Consider the following 16,953-nt stretch of genomic DNA (forward strand, 5'->3'; position numbering starts at 1 on the left):
TGGTAAACGAGGAAAAGTACATGCCACTGGAAGTGGGTCTGGACTTGCTGAAGCTGCTGAGCAGATACCCGGACGTGGTGAAGAGGGAGCTCATGGAGTCATTTATGCACCAGTACACAGACGAAATAGTGGACATGGGAAGGAGCATGGAGGAAGATCTGAAGGAGTGGCTCAGTGCGGGAGCAGAAGGGAGCTCGAGTGAGGGAGGGGAAAATGGTGACTACGAGAGAGAAGATGGAGCAGGGGATCCTATTAGGAAGCTTAGAAAGTGTGACATGTTAAGTGAACGCGACAACTTTGATGATCTGAGTGGCCGTAGGGAGTACGAGCACGGGTGGAGGAGTTCGAATGACTATGACGAGAAGAAGGAAGAGGTGATATCGAAGATGGAGAGCAGAAGACTGCAAATATACGGACTGATAAGCTGTCTCCAGCTATCCGGGATGGCGGAGTACATGTACGCGCTGAGCGGTCTCCTGAAAGCGTTCAGCGCCGAGGACCTTGAACTGAACTCAATGGCGGCAATGTCAGTGCTGGGCAGTTTCAGCGAACACGGGCACTTCCAGAGGAAGGTGCTGATGAGGGCGAAAAACTGTCTGATGAAAGAAAAGTACCAAATGGACCCCGAGAGAATACTGCTGGTGCTGGAAAAGTACGCGAGGGGAGTGCGGGAGGGGAGGCTGGAGCCAGACTCGGCCTTCTTCTGCACAATGGCGAGAAGGTTCGCCGCGCTGAGGGACCCGAGTCCCGAGGCTCTGGTGGAGGCGGCGCGGATCACTGACGAGTACGCCCACAACCTGAGCAGGGACCAGCTGATTGAAGTATTCGGGGACCTGACGGGAGTGCCGCTGCATTACAACTTCCTGACGAGAATAGGGCTGAGCGGAGAGCTCCTGGAGTATCCAATATCCACGATAGCGGAGGTGATGTACTACGCGTCTAAGAACAAATCAGTGCCGGAGAAGGTGGGAGTTCAAATTAGCATTAGCCCTAGTTATTTTGTACCTAATAGGTATTCGCATGCTAAGCGTTTGAACGACCAGATAGGAAATAGATTAGCCAGTGATTTAGCAAATTAATGATTGCGTAGAGCTGGAAAACATTCTACGAAATAATATATCTGTTTAAGCACATTCTGACTTCAAAAGTAAGTTTATTCATAACCATACGCTCATATTGTATGCGCGTAAACCATTTTAACACTGAGGTAATAACTTCTATTAGGAGATTAATTTGATTTTGGACGGACTCATAGCAGCTAATTTTACGAAGGTAAGTGCAACATTTGGAGCAGTTAATGTACTTACGTTCAACACTTGAGTTATCCAACATACTCAAGTAACTGATTCGCCGTACTCATGAGATGCAGGCCGATAAGCTCCTGGACATTCTCTGTAAGAGGGTGTGCAACCTGATTGAGATTTCGGAGATAGGCTCAGACGAGGTGCTGGACATTATGAACAAGTGCCTCCAGCTCGACTACGTGCCAATGCAGCTGCTCAGGTTCTATACCTACTCGAACATGTTCGAGCTGCAGGACTCAGAGTTGATACAGAGCCTCGTGGACGGGCCCAGAGAGTACGACGTTGACTTCCGGGGTTGGAAGAGGCCGCTGTCCTTTGACGAGCACACGGAGACGGTGCGGCTCCACCACAACGTGTACGCCGACGTGAAGATGCGCGGGTCGCGGCCCATTCTCCCCGAGAGCATGAGTCACCCGCTGCAGCCGACGTACCCGGAGCCCAAGCACTTTGAGCCTGTGCACAGGAAACACTACGAGGACAGCGTACTCGGCTCGCTGGCCAACTACTACAGGAGGGTGCAAGACCTGGAGTTCAAAATGTCTGAAAGCGACCGGAAACTCATGGATTCGCTGATGGACATGGTGAAGGCTAGAAACATTAGCCTATTCACCTAGCAATAGCAACTTATTCTGCACAAAAGCTAATTTAGTCGCTCATTTCTGCACGCACTAGTAAAGGAATATGTGTATAATACAGTAAATTAGTTATGTGTGGTACTAAAATTGTGACAACTATGAAACTGTGAGTTCAATTGTAAACATTTAAAAAAACAATCTAATGCCATTTGCACTTCATTCAGGCTTTATCTGCTAACAATTCTGGGACTTATACTTGTATTATTTTTATTAGTGGGCCGCTACCTGCCACTGGCCCTGGCCCGGTGTCTCCTGAGCCGCTCTCTACTTGGAGTGCGGCTGCGGCTTCTGTGTCTCCTGAAGCGGTCTCTGCTCCGGTCTTTGCTACGGTCTCTGCGTCTAAACCTGCGCGGTCTCCGGCGATGCTCGGCACCCTGGGAACTGCTTCTGCGGGATCTTCTGGGCCGAGAGCCGTGCCTGCTGCTCCCAGGGGTGCGATGATCGCTGCGGTATGAAATTCTCGAGTCGAGGCTGATGCTGGTGCTTCTGACGCTGTCCTCGCTCCTGCTGTTGCTGCCTCGGCTGACGGACCTCATGGCGTAGTTGCTGCGCTGGTCCTTTCTCCTTCCGAAGGTGTCCCTGCTGCTGCTTCGCCTATCGCGTTCACTGCGTGCATCGGGTGAACTCCTGCCTGCGATGCGACGATGCCGCCGGCCGGGGGACTCTGAGGGGCTCCGCGTCCCTGATCTGCCTTCCCTGCTTCCGTGTGTTGTGTGTCTGCCGCCATGCTTGTGATGCGACCTTTTATCCTCAAGGTCGGGCCTACGGCTGAATTTACGGCTGTGTGTGTCGTCCCTCTCTGCGTTTCTGTGATTGTTGTCTCCCCTGTGATAGTCGGCTCGTTCCCTGCGTTTGCGAGTAAAGCTCTCCTTAAAGTGGTAGCGCTTCCAGAAGCCGGAAACTGACTGGCAGAAGTCGACGTGGATCCTACGAAAGATTATAAGCGTAAAACCGACCTTCTATCGTCTATGAGCACGTTTTGCATCTTAAAATAAGCCTCGTTGCAGGACGCCTCGGTCTCAAACTCAATGAAAGCGTACTGAAGCGAATCTCCGGTAACGTAGTCCTTGATGATGTCGCACTTTTTTACGTTTCCGAACCTGAGTAAAAATGAGCCGAGTTGGTCCAAACCTGGAAAATATTATTTTCAAGTCTCCTTCTTCTGTGACTGGGTTTAGTTTACAGACGAAAAGGACGTTTTTCGGGGGTGTGATATCAGCATCTGGAATGTCACCCAAAATCTCCAAAACCACGGCGCGCGATTTAGCCTCGCGGTCCCTGATCTCCTCAAGATCACGAAACTCCTTGGTAAGAGCCTCCTTTTCGCCAGGAGAGATATCTCCAGCGATTTCCATACTTGATATCAACTGACACGGAGCATTGTGGAATCACTATACATAAACATAAATAATCTCAATTTTCACATTAGTTGTAATTTTTATGTTTATAATATCGTATTCATATGGCACGTGATGCTGTAAGTTTAAATTTAGCTATTTTATCCTTGGAATCCTTGGTGATACACAATTTTGTTGATAACAAAAATATGCCTACACCCTTTCACCGCTTTAATTTTTTTACAGACTAAGAGGTTAATGTTGGATTTGAGAAAATTACAGGAGGATTTGCCTGAAAGTATATGTGCCAGTCCAGTAGATAGTGATATATTTCGTTGGCAAGCAGTAATATTAGGACCAGACAATACAGAGTGGGAAGGAGGTATGAATTGAGTATATGCAGCCCATTTGACCCCGTTTTAGGCATATTTTCACTTTCTCTGAACTTTCCAGACGACTACCCAAACAAACCGCCCAGAGTCAAGTTTTTAACGAGGATATTTCACCCAAACGGTGAGAAAAAAGGATTTAATCTATGTTCAGTCTACCAAGACGGTAGTATATGCCTGGATATACTGCAAAACGAGTGGAGTCCAGTGTTCGATGTACATGGAATACTGATTTCAATACAGGTGAGGCGCTCAAAATTTGACGATGCTCAGTCGCTGCTAACGGACCCAAACAACAGGAGCCCCGCGAACAACGAAGCGGCGAAGTTATACCAGGAAAACAGGAGTGAGTATATAAGGCGAGTGAAGAGCGTGGTAGCAGAGAGCATATCGGCAGCCGAGTCGGTTTTAAATTCGTAATTGCGCCCGAAATGGAGTCGAGCTTTGACGAGTTCATGTTCATGGCGATAAAACAGTCAGCCAGCATGGAGGACGTCATAGAAAACTTCTTCTCGTTCCTAAGAAGGCACACGGACTTCTGCCACACCATGCTTTCTCCTGAGGAGCTCAGAAGGCTCAACCTTGACGGCTCGGTGAACACAAGAGGGTTTCAACCGTTCCAAATGGTCGAATTGGTCAACAAAGTAATGCAAAAAAACTTTATGGAGTACAGGAAAGTGAAGCAGCCATACCTTATGGATGCCTATCCCACTAATACTACCCAGGGCTCAGCCGCTGCCAAAGCTCAGTCCGCCACGAAGGGCACTACTGCCGTTAAACCAGAGTCAACCACCAAGGTTTCAGAGGTTAAGAATGAACCAGCTACTGTTTCAAGTACTTCAGAACCATTGAAGAATTTACCCGGTGACCAACGGTTAGAGTGCTCTGGAGGCACTACTGCTGCGACTACCGCTATCAGTGCTACTACCAGTAGTAGCAGTAGGAGCAAGGAAAGTGCAAAGGACAAATGTGGCCCGGTGGACGCCAAGTACACAATAAATCCCTGGAACGGAGCAATAACGAAAAAGTACGCCTGGACGCAGACGTTAAAGGAGCTAACCCTGGAAATATTGGCACCTGAAAGAGTTAACTCGAAAAATGTATCAGTTCTGATGAATAAAACGACACTCACAGTTAAGATATTAGGTAAGATGCCATAATAGTTAGGTGATGATGGCGTTTGTTGGTTCACACTCTTAAGCACAGTAGTAATTCATTGCAGATAAGGTTCTGGTGGATGGTGAGCTTTGTCGGCAGATTAACCACTACGACAGCGTCTGGAACATCGAGGACGGCTACAGGATACTCATCAGCATTGAGAAGTCTGAAGAGTACTGGTGGGACTGCGTCATCAAGGGCGATGAGACGATCGACACTCAGCAGATCGAGTCTGTGAAGAGGCTGGACGAGTTCACAGGGTCCGAGCAGAGCGCAATTCTCAAGATGATGAGCGACCACAGGAAAAAAAACAATATGTAATATTATTCGACGATACGCGCTAATTAGTATTCACATCAAATAAACACGCTAATTAGTAGTCACATCAAATAAACGCGCTAATTAGTATTCACATCAAATAAACACGCTAATTAGTAGTCACATCAAATAAACACGCTAACTATGCACATTAATCAACTACACACGGTAACTAGTATTCACATTAATCAAATAAACACGGTAATTTATTATAAAACTATAGTACATTATATTGCCTGGAAAGCGACTTGAGCTTATACAGCGGATTGTGGAGCTTATACTCGAGGTCCTGTTCGGGAGAAGAGGACTTGTCCTCAGCGAGGTCACTGAAGCGCAAGTTGGAGTGGTCAGTGTGCCTGCCGAACAAAAGGTAGAGAATTAGCCCGTAGATGAACATGTGGACGAGCCCAGAGAGCACAATCATGTTGACGCTGCCCTCGCCGGCACGCCAGTTCCAGTAGTGAGGGCACACGGCGAGAACCAGAGTGGGAAAGGCCCAGATTACGAAGGTCACGTAGGTGAGCCGCCAAGTCGAGTAGAACTTGCGGGAGCTGCGCCTGAGCACAACGTACTGGTCCTTCAGGTAGTTCAGGAAGTAGGAGATGCACATGCTCAGGAAGACAACGCAGCCCTGCCTCCGGTCCTTGATGAGGAAGAGGAGGAAGAGGCAGCAGGTGACGTTGGCAAGGTTGTTCGTGTAGCTGGCGGAGACGTCGAACGCGGAGAACTCCATCAGCCTCGAGGCCCTGCGCACGTCGAAGTCGAGCGTGAGCACGAGGAATGAGTTGACGAGCGGAAGGACGTAGTGCTCGAAGACGAAGAACGCGTTCGGGATGATGATGAGCACGTTGACCATGTAGATGCTGAAGCTCACGCTGAAGGAGACCTCCTCGCCGACGCGGAAGGTCGGAGTGTCGAGCCTCGACTGCCTCCCGAAGAGCGAGAGCAGCTTGTGCATGCCGCCGTAGTTGATGATGTGCGAGAGCACGATGTTGAGCGACATGTTGAGCAGCTTGATGAAGTAGCTGCAGAACATGAGGTAGCCCTCGACCACGTCGCTGTTGATGATGCCCGCCCTGGCTATGAGGCTCCGGAGGACCACGGAGACGATGGTGTTTCCGCAGTCGAGGAACAGGCTCACCACGAGCACCTCGAGCAGGTGCTTCATTTGCGAGCTGATCGAGTAGACTGCGTAGGGCACGAAGAAGACCACGCTGTACACGGTCAGGCAGCCGATCGTGACCACCGAGATTCCCAGGATCTTGCCGTTGATGTTCTTCTCGTAGCCGATGTTCTCCCACATCACGTTCTCGGGCTCCACGTCGCACGCCTCGACCCCTATGGCGCCGCTCTTGAAGTTGTGGAGCGCGGCTCTCAGGTCGCTCGAGCTCTCGAACGTCACAAAACACTCGCCGGAGCTCTCGAGGTCGGTAAAGGTTCTGTTGAACTCCTCCACGCAGTTAAAATTAATCTACAAGGTATTCATACAATTCGCACGGGCTCACAAATACCTAACTGTGAAGTGACTTACGTATCCGTCCTCCTCCGTACTCATGTCCTCCACGCTTTCGAGCAGCTTATCGATTTCCTTCTTGTGGCGCTTCAGGTCGTAGCATATGGTGATTGACGCCGGCTTCACTCCTGAGGACTCATAGATCATGTCTGCGATTTCACTCTCGATCGTGAGCGACTTCGGCAAGTTCCGCAGCACCAGCGTCAGGTCCTTCAGCTTCGTCGAGCTGCTCGTGTACGTCTTTATTACTCGCTTCTGCGAGACGAGGTAGACCACGGTCATCGCCATGATCGATATGTAGAGCACGTTCATCACCGACGAGACTTCCTTCGAGTACGCCACGACGTTCCAGTTGATCGCCTCGTCGACGCTCTTGAAATTGAAGATGTCGTCGACCAGCTTGTTTACGTTTTCGCTGAAGAAGTTAGATATGAACGTCCGCTCTTCGTCCGGGGAGATAGACAGGTAGTACACTCTGAACGGCTCCTTGAAGATGCGAATCATTTTCGAGCACGGGATGTGCACGTGCGCGAGGCTCGAGAAGAACAGGAGCGCCATCACTGAGCTGAAGAAGACCAGGCCTCTGAAGTACAGCATCAGGCCGATGCCTGAAATGTTATTTTTCCTCACGTCTATGGATAAATCGTACAGGGTCTGTCCTCCCGGTTCAGACTTCCGCAACATCTTCTTCTGCTGATGTTTGAGTGCGCATAGCAGACTGTTGAAGTTATTCTTCATCTTTTCCCTGTTCATGAGCAGCCTGGCTACTAAAACTGCGATAGAAATCAAAACGAGGGCCACCAGGTACCTCAGGAGCTTAGGCCATATGCTACCGTCCACCAAGTAACACATCTGGCCGTCATCGGACCTTTTGTACCCCTTTGCGCATTCTATGCAAAAATCTGGCAATTTTTTAAACTTGTCCGTGATGGGAGTCATGGAATCGTCAGCGTTTGAGTACGCGCAGGATATACACCCGAACACGTTACAGGGCAGGCAAACGTGATTGTTTACGTCTGCAAAGTGTAACGTCGGATTGTACAGCTCGCAATTTGCGCTCTTCGAGCACACTCCGATGTACTTCCACACCGAGCTCGGGGCCCAGAACGGACACTCGGGTGGACACTCGTTCAGGTCCGTGCTGAAGAGCTGCGAAACTCCACAGATTGACATAGTGGAGACATATAAGTTTATAAAATGTGTATTTAAAAAATACTAATAAAAAATTGATGAATTTTTGCCCAATAAGAGCCGGTTGCAGCACTAGTAACGATTGTAGTAATTTGCACTAGAATCTGGGAACCCTGGGTTTCCCAGCTTACTCAGGTTAAAATCCCTCGGGTAGTACGATTCCTGGTACCTTCCGAGCGTCTTCGGCGGGTTCAGTGCCTCCCTCATGTGCGAGAAGTCGTACGGCTTCGGCGCCTGCTCAATAGTCGACTTCGAGAAGGGGTTGTTGCTGGTGTTCGAGTCAGTTTTCGGCGGGGGGAGAGACCTGAAAGCCTGGAATCCGTTGGTCAGGGCGAGCGAACGTGAGTTTTTCTCCCTGGCGTAGCCCTTGTCCGGTGCCGGCAGCGCCAGCTGATTCCTCACCACCATTCCGTTCGGGTATCCGATATTCGTCATCAATCCCATCATTCCCGGTACGTCTCTTCTGTGCGTCGGGTAATCGTACATCGTTTGGTTCCTCTTCATGGCGTGGTGCTGGTAGTTCGGCTGGTACCCTTCCGCGTACCTTTCGGAGAATCTCGGCTGGCCGTAGTAGCCGTAGCCTGGGAGCTGCGGATACGCTTCTCTTCCCATTTCGTGCCCCCTTCTCGTGTCGTAATCTCTCGTCTTATGCTTATCGACTCCCACTGGGGGCTCTCTGTTCATGTACGAGTCCCTCGGCAGTGGCATATCTCTAGGCCTGTTTACGTTCACATCTCTTCTGCTCCATTCTCTGTGTGGCCTAAATGGTGGAGTGTAGCGTTCATCTGGATACGCTCTCGGGTATCCTTCGGGCGCATTCGGGCGCACAGGGTACTTCTCGTAAAGATCAGGGTAGTGCTCTTGGTGAGGCAGGTGCCTGTAGCTTTCCCTCTTCTTCGAGCGTCTTTTGGACCTCGAGCGGTGGTTAGCCTCCGATCCTGAGTCGGAATGTGTATATTTATTGTACTTTTTGTAGTTGTGGGAGTGTACTGAAGATACTGATGGGCTCCTTGCGACATGGGACTGTTTTTTTGGCCTATCTTGCTTCTTCTTCGATTTATCGTATATTGATTCCAGTCTTTCAAGGTCTGCCATCGAAATCACGCCTTTTCCGATTTGAATTTTAGATGAACATCTTTTGGAACAATTGGTACAGACCAAATCATATCTATCAAGATCTACGTGAGTTGGTTTCTAAAAATATTTATGGCTTCTGGCTTCGCTTACCTTTAATAAACAGGTGGAGCATGGGTTCTTTTTTACAAGCTTAAACAATCTTTCGAGCAATAATGCCTCCTCATACTCCTTACTTGAGATACCCAGGTCCTTATAGCCTGGTTTAGACATCCTTAGCTCTATACAATTATAGGAAAACAGGGGGGGTCTTAATATATGGTTTAGCTAGATAATTATGTCCATGGCCGTACAGTACATTCACTATGAATTATTGAGGTACTGAACGGGCCCAATACTATATAAAATTGTTACACGGGCAAAAACAAAAATTTATGAAGTAGAGTAAATACAAAAGGGCAAATCTAACAGTTATATGTGTGACTAGGGTCAGATATCCGTTTAAGAGTGGGGGAAATCCTGGACAAATGGCAAACGAAGCCGCCAGCCAGACGATATGTACTTATTTGAAACATGAGAAGCAGAGTTTTTAGTTACTCAGTGCTCTGTGCATCTATAATTTAATTAGGATTGCACGATCCTCCAGCGCCTGTAATTGGGTGTAGCTCTCTATCTTCCTAGTGTAGAACGCCTGGTCACCCCCTGTGTTTGATTCCTGTCCTTCAGGGTCGTCTGCTTGGTCCTCTTTTTACCTTCCTCGTCCGAATCTTCCTCGGATGACGCCTCGAACTTCACGTCCGGGAGGGGATGGTTCATTCGCAACTCCTTGAGCTCGTCGGACCCTAAACCTCCTTGTGTATTCGGAAACTTACTGAACACGGTCGTGTATCGTTTGGCGTTGCTTCGCAATTGTGTTTTTTTAGGCTGGGGCGCCTTTTTGAGGGCTGCAGGCTGCTCAGGCTCCTTGACCTCGTCCATTGTCTTCGCCGCCATGGCCTTCGCCCTCTGGATCATCTCCTGCAACTGCGAGTTTTGGGACTGGGAGACGACTTTTTCTGTGAATTGCCGTTTAGGTTTGGAAACTTACTGGTGTTGCTCATCTTCTTCCTTTCCTCTGCGACTGTCTTGAGGCACCCTGCCAGACCCCCGTTGTTGACGTACGTGAGATGCCTGGCGGTGCTCCTCACCGTCGGAGCATTAGCCTTGTTTTGAGCTGAGAGCTCCTTCGCCTTGCAGATCTGCTTCATTTGCGATGTGCTTGCTATTAAGTTGTTTATTTGGCTCAGAAGGTTTTCAGAGCCCTCGTTCTCTCCCTTTTTCTGAGGCTGGTCTATTCCCGAGCTTTGCTTGGATAAATCAGGCGTTGAGTCAAAGTTTAAATCTGACTCGACTGCACCTTTGGGCTCCTCCTTGAATCTGACGTTTTGTTCCGTCTTTTTTGCCTTCTCAGCTTCCTCAGATCCACTTAAAAAGTCCCTACTCCTGATCCTGTTTATCAGCTGCTTAGACTCGTTCTGCCCGTTTTCGCTCGAGCTGACCTTTCTTAGGTTAAATTTGTCGTCAAGCTCCTTGACGATGTCAGAAACGGTCGAAATGTACTGGGAGACGTCAGTGTCTATGAAGTCGCACTCCTGGGAGAGTACCGCCCTGAATAAACCGAGTTTGTAAGCCTCGTCATTGGACAATTCCTTCCACTCATCCTCAGATTTAGGGAGAACCCACCACTTTTTGTCCGTTAGGTCAAAAAAATATTGAGTTTCACTGTTTAGTAGTTGAGCCATCCGGCAAATATTAGAATAATTAGATACTATGATACAAAAGATCCCTGGCAGCTTAAACCAGCTTTTAATCTACAAGAAAACACATATTAACAAAAATTTGTGCTGTTCTTCTCTATGTGTAAGTGAAAACCGGCGATATAGGCCGAGTAAGGGCATACACAGAAGGGGCGATAAAAGTAAAATATAATGAAATATTAGGGGTGCATATGAATGGAATCAATTATAAAAATAACATATATGGTTTTTTATAATAATTATATGCGATTTACTGTAATATAATATAAATATTAAGTAGGAATAAAATGGTGTTACACATCAAGCTTAAAGAGGAAAAATGGACAAAGCGGCGCTGAAGTGCCTCGAATATCAAATAAATGTACAACACTGGAGAATATTACTAAGTGGTTTATTCTATCTCTATCGTCATTCCCTCGGCAGTCAATTTTTTAACTATTTCCTCGGCCTCCCTCCTGGTGGGAACTGTCTTAACAGTGTACGGTATAGAATCCATAATTTTTTTAACCTCGAGCGCAGAAATGTTCGTGTAGTACTGCTTCAGGGCCTTGTAGGCCTGGTAGAGGAAGTCCTTGTTAATATCCTTGATCACCACGCTGTGCTTCCTCTTCTTGTCGATCTGGCGCTCCTCCATGTCGTCCTCCTCGTCATCCTTGTAGGCCTCTTGGGGAGCGGTAGCCTGGGGGACCAGGTTTAGAGGCTGCTGAGGCATGGCGCTGGACGTTACCCCGAAGGTCTCCTCTATTTTCCTGACGAGCTCCGAGGTCTCCAGGAGTGAAAGATTCTTCAGGCTTTCGAGTATCTCGTCGACCTTTGAGCTCCGAAGCGTCAGTTTATGAGACAGCCTTTTAGAATTCTCGTATGCTTTAAGGTTACTGTGTGAGTTTATGTACGTTAAAGCTGACGGTGTGATTCCAATCCTGAGTGAGTTATAACATGGAATCTGCGATAAGAACAGTGCGTAGAAAAACAGACAATGCGCATAGCTCAGAACTAGTGTGTAATTAAAAGTCATTTTAATGAGAGAGTATGGAAACACAGCTGGACTGTTAATTCAGTCACTCGAATTAGCAATTTCACTAATACGCAAACATGATTCAACTGAGAGAAATGTGACTTAAAAATACTATTAAAACCATTTTGTTAACAGGTTTGTAATGAGTGTGTGTTTATAAACGCCTTGTGTTAAGAGTGTAAACAGCATATGGACTCCAGGAGCCACAACACTACACATGTCGGTATATTTACCTATCAGATTTTTTTTTACTAAATTAAGGGGTTTTGGCCCATTTTTAGTCCAGTGCGTTTAAAATTCACTGGAAGTTTAAAATCCAGTCCTGTTTTGCCTCCGAAGGAACATCCTGGATCTTGTGCGAGAGCATAAAGAACACGTTAACGATGACTCCCAGGTGCGGCTCGTTCTCCGTGCTCATGATCGCCAGGTCCCTTGAGAATCCACCGTTCTTGTCGTCGAGGTTGTTGTTCCTGGCGAACTTCCACACGTAGTAGCTGTATAGGAGCCTCGCTGTGTGCGAGTCCAGCTTCGTAGCGTTGTCCAGAATCGACGGAATCGCAGCTGCGTAGTCCCTCACCAAGAGTTCGTTGTTTTTCCGGTGGAATCCTGCGAATAAAATGAGTGGCCTAATCCGTACCCAGCGGCAGCAGCAAAAGCGGATACTTTTCCATCTTCTTGACGAGTATGTCGAGCAGCCTCTTGTGCAGGTTTAGAAACTCGTCGTTCTGGTCCCTCGAGAGCACCTTGTTAAGTATCCCCAGCAGCTCTGCGAAGAGCCTGCTCTTCGTCCTATCTCTCGTCTTACGCAGTTGCGGCGCCCTAAACACAGCCGTGAGTGACCTGACTTACCCGAGCACGCAGAAAAGACTTATCAGACTCGAATACGTCGCGCTTTTAGACTCGTCGTGTCCAATGCTCACCGACACATTCGTCAACTTGGTTGCTATTTTAAATATTGCTATGTTCAACTTTAAATTTTCATTATCTTGTAAGTTGTTCAGCACAGTTACTAGTTGCTCCAGGACGCCGATAAGTGTCGATATGAAAAATTCCGATAAACTCTTCAATTTGGCATCTGAATCCATTTTTGCATCAGTCACTACACCTGCTGTTGTATTATTGGTCGTTTTAATTGCTGTTGCATCTGCTTGTTTACCATCCGATGACACGCTACCACTCGTATTTATACTTGTAGCTATTGCGTTTATAAACTCCAGGTAGTGGGAAATAGAGGGGTTCCCGTTAACGATTAAGCTATCGTAGCAAAAACAGGGTGTGTTTAATTGTTCCGCGAAGTAACACTGGTACTTACATATGATACAGTTGCATTGCTCATGTATGCCTTTGAGCAAAGTTCTCAGTGATTCCACAAATGCACAGGTGTACGGTAATGTCACATTTTCCATCAGCCACGTCAATATGACTCCCGAATTCGATAGGATTGTTATATAATTAAATGCGTTCAGCTGGTGCGGGTCAATTGTGAACGTGTAATCTTCCTCTTTATCCTCTTCGTCCTCACCGTCGAGATCTTCGACATCGTCGTCGTCACTCCTTTCTTCTGCTTCATCACTGGAATCGAAATTGTTAATCTTGCTATACGTATTCACACTATTATCATTAAACTTATCAAAATGGGTGAAAAAGCACAATCCCAAGACAATATCCAAAACGTATTTTGAGATGTGTACATAGGCAGTCTTGGCCTCTATCAGCCTGAATATGTTTATTTTGTTATTTGTTATAAAGTCTATCTGCCAATCTACGGGTTTGGCTATATAGCAACAGCCCATGTGCTCTTGAATGCTAAACTGACCTTATTACGAAGTTACAAAGCTGCTTCGAAAGCAGAGTGTGATATACGTTTGTAGAGTAGCACCATGAGGCGAACAATTCGACCATTCTACAAATGGTTATGTGTGTGGTTGCTTAAAGTTACCCTGATCTGTTGTCGGTGTTTGAAACCAATTCATTCACAAATATTGTACAAATTTCAGAGAATTTAATCGACAGGTACTTAAACTTCAACCTCTTCGAGTTTTTCTTGGCCTAAACGTGGTTGCTGCTACTATTGGTTAAAGGCTCAACTTACGTTTTCAAACGAAACTGGGTTAACGAACAGATTCTTAGAGTTGTCCAGCACATAGTCCAGCATCTTAATGTAGCTTAAATACTCCTCTGGCTTCAGCTGTGAGCTGTCAATTGCGTTGAAAACGTATATCTGCGCCAGCACGTTTTCCTTGTTGAACTGGCTGCCCAGGTAATAGAAGAGCGCGTTAATCACGGTGAAAGGGAAGCGTTGTAGTATAGATACTGAGAGGTTCCACAACTTTTCTATGCTGAACTTGAGGAAGAATTGCATTTCCGAGTTCGGGTTCTTCCTACTCAGGTACTCCATTCCGTCGGTGAGGAGTATTATGCGCACGACGTTAGATATGAAGTTTGACAGCGTGTTTATTGAGCTGTAAAACACACTCGTGTCCTTCTCGTTCTTCAGTCTGTTCAGGAAATTCAGGTTAAACTTAACCAGCGTTTCCAGAAACTTAGAGTACTCTGTCAGGCCCGCCTTCATTTGATTCTTCTGGAAATAGGTCGTCAGGTCCCTCGAAGATGCGTTGCTTGAGAGCGGGTTAGACTTGTTAGACTTCTCGTTCTTCTTGGACACCATGTTTCCCACGATTTGGTTGTACAGTGACGTCGAGTGATCGCTAACGACTTCGTTTAACTTCAACAGGTTTATTGAGTGCAGAAGCAGCAAGTTTTCCAGGTTGTTCAGCGCCTTCGAGGGCTCCAGCCACAACAGAGGTGCAAAGTTGTTGAGAGACTCCACTAACGCCTCCAGTAGCTGATTGCTTATCGAGTCATACTCCGTCGTCGCTGAGAACCCTGCTGACAATACGTGGTAGATCGGCATAAAGAAGTACAGGGACCACTTGTTTATGAACTTATGTTCTCTGACGTACTTTGGCGCTCTCAGCGTCGACAGACTCATCTTTATGATCTTTTCGTTCTTCCCATATTCTCCGTTGACGTCCTGTTTGGTGGCACAGGCATCCCTCTTCTGGCCTCTGTTCTGGTTCATCTCTCCGTTCTTCAGAATAGCGAGCACTAAAAACTGAGCCAAAATTCTCTGCATATAGTTGAATATGATAAAAAACTCCAGCAGCTCGTGTTCGCTCGTCGGCCCATTCTCGTGTGCCTTATTGTTTTCCGATAAGGTGCTGCAAACCAACTCCAGTGCCCTGAGTGATGTTTCAAGTAGGAAGGAGCCGTAGTTAAAGCCCTTCATAGCTTCATGGGTGGACACTCGTATCCTGTTCTCTCTGTAAAACGAGTCCAGAACGTAACAAAACCTATCATTTTCAAGCAGGAACTTAAAAAATTTAGACGAAAACGTCTCGTGGTTCAGGCCCTTAAATGTGTATAGGATGTGTGCCTCAACTACTATCAGTATGTTCCTCAATAGAGGATATGTTCTAAATATTGTACATTTAACTAAATCTACAGATTCTAGACGTGCGATAAATTTGATAAAACTGCTGTGAAAAGTCGATTCTTTACTGGACTCCGTTGAAGAATCGTGTGGCAGCTTAAATAGAGAGTTAAACTCCTGTATACTCAGCTTATATACTTCATTATCCAGCAATGTTGTCGTTCCATTCGGAAAACAATTGTTTATGTGATCTTTTAGACAATTTTCTAGGTATTTTGGCAAATTGTTCAAGGATTCTAACAGAAGTTCTGTGTTTGAATTTACACCCCTATTTTTGGCGGAACTAACATCGAGATCTAACATGTATAAATTATTTGAAGCGAAATATATAAAAAGAAGTTACACATTAAAATAGATGTGGATTTAAGTCGGATGTTGTGGGTGCTACACACTACCTCAAAATTCCACTCACCAACTGATAATTCATTTTTTATACTAACTTTAACATTAAAAATCGTCTTCATTTTCTGGTTCCTCCTCTTCTCCTCCATTTTCTTCCGCCTCTCTTTCCTCCTCATTTTCAATTTCCTCCTCTCGCTCTTCCATTTGTTCTTCTCCTGCCATGGCATCTGAACCAGCTCCCTTTTTCTATAAAATAATATAAACAAGAGTGATTTACATCTATAAGAGCTGCTTTAACATGTTCAACTTGAGTTAGCTTTTTTATTTGATTTTCCAGGGCGTCGTCTAATTTCTTGAGACCTAATATATTATTAGAACTATAAGTAAATACCGATTTTCAAGTTATTGAATTCTCTTGTTGCTTCTGGATCTCCCGGTATCTTAATTGATAAGGTTCTCATTCTGAAGATTTTATTGCACGTGAAACTAACTTTTTAAACATATCTTCTCTAGTTTTTCTCATTTTGGCGAGTTTGGATTTAATTGAACTCTCTGTGGTCTTCGCATCATCGATGTTGGTAATCTGAATTGGTGTTTCTATGAATGTTGCTTTATAAATACCTTATAAGGATCGTCGGACTTGTCGTTAGTCTCGTCCTCAAGCCCAACCTTTTTTAAGAAATTCTCCACCTCCTCGTCAGTCTAGATATGAACATTTTCTCTATTATAAGTATGTACCTTAATCTGACTTTTAGGCAATATTAGTGGAGGTTCCAAGTATATTACAGGTGCCTCCATGGAATTAACAGTTGACTCTATGAAAAATGTTTATTTGAGGTAGCGAACCATCAAATATCATTGAATCATCACTTAATAATGAATGGAATCTAATGAATGAGTTTAATTGGATTCGATGCATATGAATACCTCAGATTGTCATCCAGCTTAGTATCTATAATAAAAATTGCTAATAATTGTGTAAAATACCCTTTCCCGTTAATTTTCCGATTGAGCTATGAAGCTCTCCTAATCTTTTTAACTGATCCTTTAGTTCATAATCAATATAATCTTGATTATTTACTAATTTATCAACCTTTTCTGTACACACAAATGTATGATATCAATAAAAGTAAAAGGTCGATGTTCTTTAAAATATTTGGATAAATTAGTTAATAAATAACTTACGATATTGCTCCGGAGTGAGCGCTTCAGGAATCTTTACCTTGTTGTCAACATCAGGTAAAGAAGAAATGACTTGTTTTATCTTATAGAAAAAGAAAATACTAAAATAAGTTAAATAATTCATTTGAAAATATGATCATTGTTTTAAAAATCTAAAAAATTATAAAATGTGTAAAAAAAAAGAATGTAAATCTCAACTAATAATG

General features: G+C 45.6%; 10 protein-coding genes across 10 annotated transcripts; 3 read left to right on the forward strand and 7 right to left on the reverse strand.

Annotated features, from left to right (window-relative positions):
- Nucleotides 1–1,363: 1,363 nt before the first annotated feature.
- On the forward strand, nucleotides 1,364–1,995 carry TOT_030000518 (conserved hypothetical protein; the record flags this gene model as incomplete). Its single annotated transcript, XM_009693261.1, has 2 exons — nucleotides 1,364–1,885; nucleotides 1,954–1,995. 2 exons carry the CDS (start codon nucleotides 1,364–1,366, stop codon nucleotides 1,993–1,995), a joined length of 564 nt encoding a protein of 187 aa, XP_009691556.1.
- Nucleotides 1,996–2,160: 165 nt separating this feature from the next.
- Nucleotides 2,161–3,294, reverse strand: TOT_030000519 (peptidyl-prolyl cis-trans isomerase; the record flags this gene model as incomplete). Its single annotated transcript, XM_009693262.1, has 3 exons — nucleotides 2,161–2,866; nucleotides 2,896–3,039; nucleotides 3,071–3,294. 3 exons carry the CDS (start codon nucleotides 3,292–3,294, stop codon nucleotides 2,161–2,163), a joined length of 1,074 nt encoding a protein of 357 aa, XP_009691557.1.
- A 107-nt stretch (nucleotides 3,295–3,401) lies between these two features.
- On the forward strand, nucleotides 3,402–4,085 carry TOT_030000520 (ubiquitin carrier protein; the record flags this gene model as incomplete). The annotated part of the gene is made up of 4 exons (XM_009693263.1): nucleotides 3,402–3,416; nucleotides 3,523–3,658; nucleotides 3,700–3,908; nucleotides 3,939–4,085. The coding sequence occupies 4 exons, from the start codon at nucleotides 3,402–3,404 to the stop codon at nucleotides 4,083–4,085; spliced, it is 507 nt and encodes a 168-aa protein (XP_009691558.1).
- An 11-nt stretch (nucleotides 4,086–4,096) lies between these two features.
- Nucleotides 4,097–5,144, forward strand: TOT_030000521 (uncharacterized protein; the record flags this gene model as incomplete). Its single annotated transcript, XM_009693264.1, has 2 exons — nucleotides 4,097–4,811; nucleotides 4,888–5,144. The coding sequence occupies 2 exons, from the start codon at nucleotides 4,097–4,099 to the stop codon at nucleotides 5,142–5,144; spliced, it is 972 nt and encodes a 323-aa protein (XP_009691559.1).
- Nucleotides 5,145–5,358: 214 nt separating this feature from the next.
- On the reverse strand, nucleotides 5,359–7,827 carry TOT_030000522 (uncharacterized protein; the record flags this gene model as incomplete). The annotated part of the gene is made up of 2 exons (XM_009693265.1): nucleotides 5,359–6,612; nucleotides 6,673–7,827. The coding sequence occupies 2 exons, from the start codon at nucleotides 7,825–7,827 to the stop codon at nucleotides 5,359–5,361; spliced, it is 2,409 nt and encodes an 802-aa protein (XP_009691560.1).
- Nucleotides 7,828–7,917: 90 nt separating this feature from the next.
- On the reverse strand, nucleotides 7,918–9,192 carry TOT_030000523 (uncharacterized protein; the record flags this gene model as incomplete). Its single annotated transcript, XM_009693266.1, has 3 exons — nucleotides 7,918–8,490; nucleotides 8,578–9,039; nucleotides 9,073–9,192. The coding sequence occupies 3 exons, from the start codon at nucleotides 9,190–9,192 to the stop codon at nucleotides 7,918–7,920; spliced, it is 1,155 nt and encodes a 384-aa protein (XP_009691561.1).
- A 396-nt stretch (nucleotides 9,193–9,588) lies between these two features.
- TOT_030000524 (conserved hypothetical protein) lies at nucleotides 9,589–10,700 on the reverse strand (the record flags this gene model as incomplete). The annotated part of the gene is made up of 2 exons (XM_009693267.1): nucleotides 9,589–9,974; nucleotides 10,007–10,700. 2 exons carry the CDS (start codon nucleotides 10,698–10,700, stop codon nucleotides 9,589–9,591), a joined length of 1,080 nt encoding a protein of 359 aa, XP_009691562.1.
- A 406-nt stretch (nucleotides 10,701–11,106) lies between these two features.
- TOT_030000927 (50S ribosomal protein L12) lies at nucleotides 11,107–11,730 on the reverse strand (the record flags this gene model as incomplete). Its single annotated transcript, XM_009693268.1, has 1 exon — nucleotides 11,107–11,730. The coding sequence occupies one exon, from the start codon at nucleotides 11,728–11,730 to the stop codon at nucleotides 11,107–11,109; it is 624 nt and encodes a 207-aa protein (XP_009691563.1).
- Nucleotides 11,731–12,028: 298 nt separating this feature from the next.
- Nucleotides 12,029–15,526, reverse strand: TOT_030000526 (conserved hypothetical protein; the record flags this gene model as incomplete). The annotated part of the gene is made up of 7 exons (XM_009693269.1): nucleotides 12,029–12,336; nucleotides 12,368–12,549; nucleotides 12,580–12,805; nucleotides 12,905–13,446; nucleotides 13,547–13,633; nucleotides 13,670–13,779; nucleotides 13,823–15,526. The coding sequence occupies 7 exons, from the start codon at nucleotides 15,524–15,526 to the stop codon at nucleotides 12,029–12,031; spliced, it is 3,159 nt and encodes a 1,052-aa protein (XP_009691564.1).
- Nucleotides 15,527–15,614: 88 nt separating this feature from the next.
- On the reverse strand, nucleotides 15,615–16,871 carry TOT_030000527 (conserved hypothetical protein; the record flags this gene model as incomplete). The annotated part of the gene is made up of 8 exons (XM_009693270.1): nucleotides 15,615–15,638; nucleotides 15,843–15,925; nucleotides 15,957–16,027; nucleotides 16,057–16,148; nucleotides 16,187–16,267; nucleotides 16,304–16,380; nucleotides 16,553–16,663; nucleotides 16,751–16,871. 8 exons carry the CDS (start codon nucleotides 16,869–16,871, stop codon nucleotides 15,615–15,617), a joined length of 660 nt encoding a protein of 219 aa, XP_009691565.1.
- Nucleotides 16,872–16,953: the final 82 nt, after the last annotated feature.

This window comes from Theileria orientalis, chromosome 3, assembly GCF_000740895.1.
Source record: "Theileria orientalis strain Shintoku DNA, chromosome 3, complete genome".
NCBI classification, from domain to species: domain Eukaryota; phylum Apicomplexa; class Aconoidasida; order Piroplasmida; family Theileriidae; genus Theileria; species Theileria orientalis.